Source organism: Pelodiscus sinensis, chromosome 22 (genome assembly GCF_052426305.1).
Source record: "Pelodiscus sinensis isolate ZL-2025 chromosome 22, ASM5242630v1, whole genome shotgun sequence".
Classification (NCBI taxonomy): Eukaryota; Metazoa; Chordata; order Testudines; family Trionychidae; genus Pelodiscus; species Pelodiscus sinensis.
Window position 1 is genome coordinate 23369844 of NC_143073.1, and position 7482 is coordinate 23377325.

Below are 7482 nucleotides of genomic sequence, written 5' to 3' on the forward strand. Positions count from 1 at the left end.
AGGGTGAACAATGGGGGGAGACCAAAGGACGTAGCTGGGTCCAATCACATCTGCAAAGCCTGGAAGGTCTCCAGTGGCCACTGCTACCTGCAGTTTTCATGTGAATCACAAGTTTCCTACACACACCCCTGGCCCTAGCAAGCTGTCTGCGTTCAGCAGCCACATCCAGGATCAGGGGGGCAGGGCAGCCAGCGGAGAGCTGGGGCTGAGACCAACACGTCCAGGCAGCTCCACCAGGAGAGGTCCCAGGAACAGAGACCCCCAGCTGGGACTTTGCCCCCTCCGATCCCCTCCCGGCTGGGACAAGAGACCGGAGCCTGGCAGAGAGTCGGCCGCATGAGAGCTGAGCCCGGCCTCTGTGCAGGAACCACACCCTGCGTCAGGCAGTGGAAAGGAAACCCTCGCGCTGGGCTGCAGACCACACAAACCACAGCTTGGCCTTCAACCTGCCTGCATCTCGTCTCCATCGTCTGCAGACCCCAGGCCTTAGGCAGGTTTTGGTTCTGCCTGAGCCCCCAGAAGAGCTGGTCTCAGGCCAGCCTGGGACCCATTCCCAGGGGAACCTTGCTGGGCAAAGGGAGGGGTTCCCTTGCTGTATCTGGCCCTGGTGCACCAGGTGCTGGGATCCCCTGTTTTCCTCTTATGCATGCTCCGCTCCCCTACTGCCCCCCAGTCTTTGCCCTGCATCTGGGAATGTGGGAACTGCAGTTCTGCATTGCAGGGTTCACGAACTGTTAGTCCCCATTCTGAATTCATGTGCCTAGTGAGGAATCCGTGTGTCAAAGAGCATTTCCCGAATCTCGTTTGGTTTCTGTTTTGTCACATACTGCTGACAGCTCTTGTGAAAGTCATAAAACCGTAGAGCTGGAAGAGACCTCAGGAGTCATCAAGTCCAGCAGCCTGCCCTACGCAGGACCAATCCCAACTAAATCAACCCGGCCAGGGCTTTGTCAAGCCGAGACTTAAAAATCTCTAGGGATGGAGATTCCAACCCACCCTGGAGAACCCATCCCAGTCAAAATGGTTTTTCCTAATATCCAACCTGGACCTCTCCCACCACAAATAAAACACCACCCCATGGTGATGTCACCGTGAACTGTTCATGAAAACACATCGACTCAGGGTGAAGCAGCGGCAAAAACAAAACTGTATTGAAGATTGGCGGCATTAAGAAAAGGACAGCGAACACTTCAGAAAAGGTCAGATCACATGGCCTCTCTTGGAAGCCGTGGGACGCTCCCACCTTGAAACCTGCATAAACGTGGAACTGGAAAGGGACCGAGAGGGGCGACAGAAACGATCAGGGTATGAAACAGCCTCTCTATCAGGAGAGATCAAAGAGACTGGGACTGCTCAGCTCGGAGCAGAGACAATAAGGGGGGATATGACAGAGCTCTATAAACACATGACTGGCATGGAGGAGGTACATAAGGCAGTGGTCCATCTTCCTCCACCTCATAACACAAGCACTAGGGGTTGCCAAATGAAATTAGTAGGTTGCAGATTTAAAACAAGCCAAAGGAAGGATTTCCAGAGGGGAGAGGAAGGCAGGGCCCTCGTGCGGTGCTCCGGCAAGAACACTTGGCTGCAGGAGGAGGGATGCTCCCATCCTGGAATCAGGGTTCCTGCCATGCTCAGCAGAAGCCCTCAGCCCTGAGGGGGCTCCCCCCCACAATTTCTTGGCTGTTGTCATCAGGCAGGCTTTTTAATCCAGAAAAAGGAGGCCCAGAATTCACTTGCCATAAAGCACAATTTTGGGGTCAAAAAGGAACTATTAGTCTCAGTGCACAGAATTCTTCCTCCAGGCAATATCGACTTTCTGGACCCTGTATACCCTAAAATTGGCCCTACTGGGTGCAGCTCAGGGTGGGAAGAGCTGGAGGATGGGGCTAGTTGGCCGGTTCCAGCCCTGGGTGGTTGGTTGTGTGGCGGTTGCGAGCACGTTGCCAGTATCTCAGAAACTCTTCCTCCATGGTGAGGTAGAAGAAGGGGTTGAGGCAGCTGTTGACATATGACAGGATACAAGCAAATGAGCTCTCTATTTCCAGAAGAGTCCACGAGTGCGTAGCTGAGAGCTGCAAGAAGTAGAAGACGTGATAGGGCAGCCAGCAGACGAAAAAGGTCGGGATCAAGCCGAGAAGGATCTTGAGCGGCTGGGTGGCCTGGATCAGCTGGTTCCTGCCCAGCCTGGCAGTGTGAATAACGCAGAAGGTTGGGATCAGGCTCAAGGCTAATGGGACCAGAAACCCGGCCAGGAACTGGATGGTGACGGCGGTCTTGGCCCTCTCTGGATCCACTTGGAAATTCATGCTGGTGCTGGGAGGTGGAAGGAGGGATTCCCAGAGGTCATCGCATCGCAAGCTGAACCCAGCAGACAGGGCCCAAGTGCCCAGAGCCACCCAGCAGGCCAGGCAGGGCGTGCAGCGTTTCTGGGCCCACTCAGGCCGTGCGGCGAGGAAGCAGCGATGGATGCTGATGGCCATGAGGAGGAAGGCGCTGGAGAACATGTGCAGGGAGGTGATGGTGCTGCTCAGCCTCCTGGCCCAGTCTACTTGCAGGAAGAAGATGAAGGTGAGTCTGAGGGGTATGCACACTGTGAATATTAAATCGGACACGGCCCGGTTGAGGAACCACACTGCGCTGGCCGTCCTCTCCACATGGCAGCTGGTGATGAGGAGGACGTAGCTGTTCAATGGCACCCCGGCAAGGAAGACCCAGCCACACAGCACCAAGCAGTAGTTCGGGAGGAACGTCATTCTCAGAGGCACTGCCAACACGATATGGCCCCCTTCTCCTCAGGGCTGGGCGGGGGCGGGGCAGACGCTGGGCTGAGGGGAGGAAGGGAGAGCAGTGAAAAGGGCTGCAGGACAGGGACAGAGAGACAGAGGCGGCGTTTATAAACTCCCGGTCCCTGGGCTGAGCTGAGGTGGGATCGAATCCTTGTGGGCCGATGGCCCCAGTGGTACGAAGCCCTTAGAGGCAGCGAACCGCAGGGAGAGCAGGGGACCGAAAGGGTCGACTCAGTGAGCTCACTGCCGAGATGCAGGGTTTGTTTTTTCTGGACCCAGCCTCAATGGGTTTTGGTTTTACATTGGAGGGGAGAGGTGACCCAGCCCAATTTTAATAAACCACTTTAGCTTCTTGCCGATCATTTGTGTTTTGAAACCAGTGGAAGGGGAGAAGGGGCGAGTTGCTCAGATAGAGAGAAAGAGCTCTGGAGACGTTCCCCCCCCCCGAGTCTCGCTCTCCCCTGGCTCACACTATGGGAGAAGGTCGAATTCAGCCACGTTCAGCAGCTCGTATCTCCATTCTTGTTTACTCTGCTTTTGGCTCCCTTCTGCTTAACTTACTCCACGTAGGACCAGGGTTACTGGCCTCAACAGGAGCGCCCCTCTCAGGGCTTCATTAGAGCGGCTGAATTGACCCCCTCCCCCCCCGGTAGATTAACAGGAACAGGTTCGATCTCAGTCATGTAGACATGGCGTAAAAGTCGCAAATACGCTTTTTGCTGTTGCTTTGCCAAAGGGGCTGGCAACTCCCTTTTATTTTTGGAGAATTTAACCAGTGACCAATCCTCCCTCTCCTGCCATTTAAAAACATTTTTTTGAAAGGGATTTCCCAGCTTTCAACAACAGTGACAAGAAACTCTCCTTCTTTTCCCCCCCGCCCTCCAGGAAGTGCAGTAGAGAAAAGGGAGGCCCCTAACACGTTTTGTCTAGTGAAAGGCTGTTGCAAGAGTCAATTTGAGCAGCTAGATTGGGAATCAGGACTCCTGGGTCCATCCCAGACTCAGCCACTGAACCACTCAGGGAGCTTTGTTGAGTCACGTCTCAGCCTTGGGCCTCAGTTTCCCCACCAAACATTTCCCTGTGCAGCACCCCTTGAGATGGGACACGGGAGCTCGGACAGTGTCGCTCAACACCAGCAGGATGAGGGCTCATGACCTCTCACCACAGGACACCCAACTAATGTCAACCGGCGCTACCCAGCAGGATGGGTGGGGTGGATGGGGCTGGAGGAAGGGGGAGATCCAGAGGACGGCTGAGGCAGAGAGTCCAGAGTGACACTCTGTGGGGCAGCTGGAGGGCTTCCCTCATTTCCTTACCCGTGTCTTGTGAGGATTCAGCGTCTCCGAGTTGAGCCCGGTTTCAGGTCCCCCACACGACTCCCGCAGCTCGCCCGGACTGGCTCAGCCGGCAGCAGGAACCCATGTGTGGGGGTGTAACTGGGAGGGTGAGCAATGGGTGGAGACCACAGGATGTAGTTGGGTCCGATCGCATCTGCAAAGCCTGGAAGGCCTCCAGCGGCCACTGCTACATGTAGTTTTCATGTGAATCACAAGTTTCCCACAAACACCCCCGGCCCTAGGAGGGTGTGTGTGTTCGGCAGCCCACACATAGGGCCAGGGGGGCAGGGCAGCCAGCGGAGAGCTGGGGCTGAGACCAACATGTCCAGCAACTCCACCAGGAAAGGTCCCAGAAGGAGAAACCCCAGCTGGGACTTTGCCCCCTCCGATCTCCTCCTGGCTGGGGCAAGAGACTGGAGCCAGGCAGGGAGTCGGCCACATGAGATCTGAGCCACCCGTGGCCTAGGCAGTGCAATGGAAAGACTTGCACTGGGCTACAGACCACACAAACCACAGCCCGGCCTCCAATTTCCTGTGTCTCACCTGTTTCCTGCAGGTCCCAGGCCTTGGGCAGGTTTTAGTTCAGCCTGAGCCCCCAGGGCAGCCGGTCTGAGGCCAACCTGGGATCCGTCCACAGGGGAATCTCTCTGGTTGCAGGGAGGTTTTTTTTTTCTGCTGAATCTGGCCCTGATTGGCCAGGTGCTAGGACCCGCTGGGATAAACAGCCAGGGGACCCAGCCCCCTGTTTTCCTCTTATGCCTGCCTCACCCTCTCCCCTGCCCAGCGCCCCGTCTTTGCCTTGCACCCGGGAGTGCGGGAAATGCAGTTCTGCACTGTAGTGTACACGAATTCTTACTCGCTGTTCTGAATTCATGTACCTAGTGAGGAATCCATGGGTCAAAGAGCATTTCCTGAATCTCATTTGGCTTCTGTTTTGTCACCTGCTTCCTGATCGGTATTGTGAAAAGAATGATTGAAATTGGGGGGATTATGTTGTGTTATTTTGACAAATAAAAGATGCAGAATTTTGTAGAATTTTAAACTATTGCGTGCAGCAGTTTTGATTTATTTTTCTTGTTGAATTTATAATTTTTCATGCAGAATTCCCCTCCTAGGTACTCAATCTGCTCTATGCAATATATTCAATGCAAACCATCTGTCGGCACCAGTGCACAGAGACACTTGTATTTCTAGCTCTAATTTGGCGCACAAGTCGTTCGGAAGTGCAGAGAACCTTGAGGCTGTGCAGGAAAAGTCAGAGTCCTGAGAGGGGAAACTGAGTTTGGGAACATTGAGAGCCACTGGTCCGCAGGATCTTTGCCTGCTGATAGGGCTTCGGGGCAGGGGCAGATTTGGGGGACCCTGGCAGATTTCACCCCAGAAGGGAAGCTGGAAGGTTGAATCTCACTTGCTAATCCACCACCTGGAGGAATTAGACCCAGCATCTCAGAACTGATCCCCTCATGACAAACAACCCACCTGGGAGCTGTCTTCTTGGGGGCAGGGCGGAACTGGGGGGGGGGGGGAAGGTGGCTGAGCATTTTTAAATTTTTAAATCCCCTTAGTGCGAACTAACTGCCCGCGGCTACACGCGACAGTCTAATGTTAACTCGAACTAAGTCCTTAATTCGAGTTAACTGTTACACCTCGTGGAATGAGGAGCAAGTTTTGTGTCATACTTGCGGACAGCTATTGTGAAAGTCACAGAACCATAGAGCTGGAAGAGACCTCAGGAGTCATCAAGTCCAGCCCCCTGCCCTAGGCAGGACCAATCCCAACTAAATCAACCCAGCAAGGGCATCATTTAGCAGAGACTTAAAAGCCTCTAGGGATGGAGATTCCTCCCTAGGGAACCCATCCCAGTGCTTCATCACCCTCCTAGGGAAATCGTTTTTCCTAATATCCAACCTGGGCCTCTCCCACTGTAACTTGAGCCCATTGCTCCTTGTTCTGCCATCTGCCCCCACTGAGAACAGCCTCTCTCCATCTTCTTTGGAATCCCCATACAGGTAGTTGAAGGCAGCTATCACAACAGTTACCATGCCAAAAAAATACACCACCCCATGGTGACGTCACCGTGAACTGTTCATGGAAACACACCGACTCAGGGTGAAGCAGCGGCAAAAACAAAACTGTCTAGCGCGTTGGCGGCATTAAGAAAAGGACAGCGAACACTTCAGAAAAGGTCGGATCACATGGCCGCTCTTGGAAGCCGTGGGACACTCCCACCTTGAAATCTGCATAAACGTGGAACTGGAAAGGGACCGAGAAGGGCGACAGAAACGATCAGGGTATGAAACAGCCTCTCTATAAGGAGAGATGAAAGAGACTGGGACTGCTCAGCTCGGAGCAGAGACGATAAAGGGAACATGACAGAGCTCTATAAACCCATGCCTGGCGTGGAGGAGGTACACAAGGCAGATGTCCGTCCTCCTCCACCTCATAACACAAGCACTAGGTGTTGCCAAATGAATTGAGTAGGTGGCAGGTTTAAAACAAGCCAAAGGAAGGATTTCCAGAGGGGAGAGGAAGGCAGGGTGCCCCTGCTGTGCTCCAACAAGAAGCCGGCTGGTCATTTGGGACACTTGGCTACAGGAGGAGGGATGCTCCCAGCTTGGATCCAGGCTTCCTGCCATGCTCATCAGAAGCCCTCACTCCTGAGGCCCCCCCCCCCCCAATTTCAGGAGGGTAGGAGGGGCTGCAGCCACATGTACCAGCTCCCTGTTGCTTTTCCTACTTCCCGTGTCTAGGGAGTGAGGGAAAGTACTGAGCCTGCTGCCTCCCTCCTCTGCCTCACTCTGTACCCTCAGCCTGTCCTCACCCCGACCCTGACTCCTGCCCCCTCTAGGTCTCCTATCCCCCAAGCTTTTGCCCCGACTCCTGCTACACCCTCCACGTCCCCCCTGCCCTGCATCCCCAGCCAGAAGGGGGAATCCCCTGTGTGAAGGACGGGGGGCTGCACTGAAGACTGGAGGGCTGGAGGGGGATGCCCCAGAGACATAGGGGGAGGAGCGGGTCAGGGAGGTGAGACGAGCTGGCCCACCCTGCTCTCACAGACAGCAGCTGGGTGCTGAGCAGGCAGGAGAGGTTGGGGGAAGGGAGCAGTCGGGTTGGGGTAGGGCAGGGACTGAGAATGCCCTGTACTCTGCCCGCCCCTACACACAGGGCTTCCAGGGTGAAGCCCATGGGTGAGGGGGGGGAAGATGGCGGGGGAGTGAGGCTGCCTACTGGAGCTGGCAATGCCGCACACACAGCGGGCAGTTACGTAGGGCACCATGAATGTTGGTGCCATCTGGTGGCACCCTACCCAGCTGCACATTTGTGTATTGGGAGGGACAGTCCTGGCACCACCACGA

General features: G+C 55.0%; 1 protein-coding gene across 1 annotated transcript; it reads right to left on the reverse strand.

The window, feature by feature from the left end:
- Positions 1-1140: 1140 nt before the first annotated feature.
- LOC102455193 (chemerin-like receptor 1) lies at positions 1141-2994 on the reverse strand. The gene has a single exon (XM_075907821.2). It carries the CDS (start codon positions 2754-2756, stop codon positions 1890-1892), a length of 867 nt encoding a protein of 288 aa, XP_075763936.2. The 5' UTR covers positions 2757-2994; the 3' UTR covers positions 1141-1889.
- Between the last annotated feature and the right edge of the window lie 4488 nt (positions 2995-7482).

Coding starts and splice junctions, on each gene's coding strand:
- LOC102455193 (XM_075907821.2), bottom strand. CDS start 2,756: ATGACGTTCCTCCCGAACTACTGCTTGGTGCTGTGTGGCTGGGTCTTC.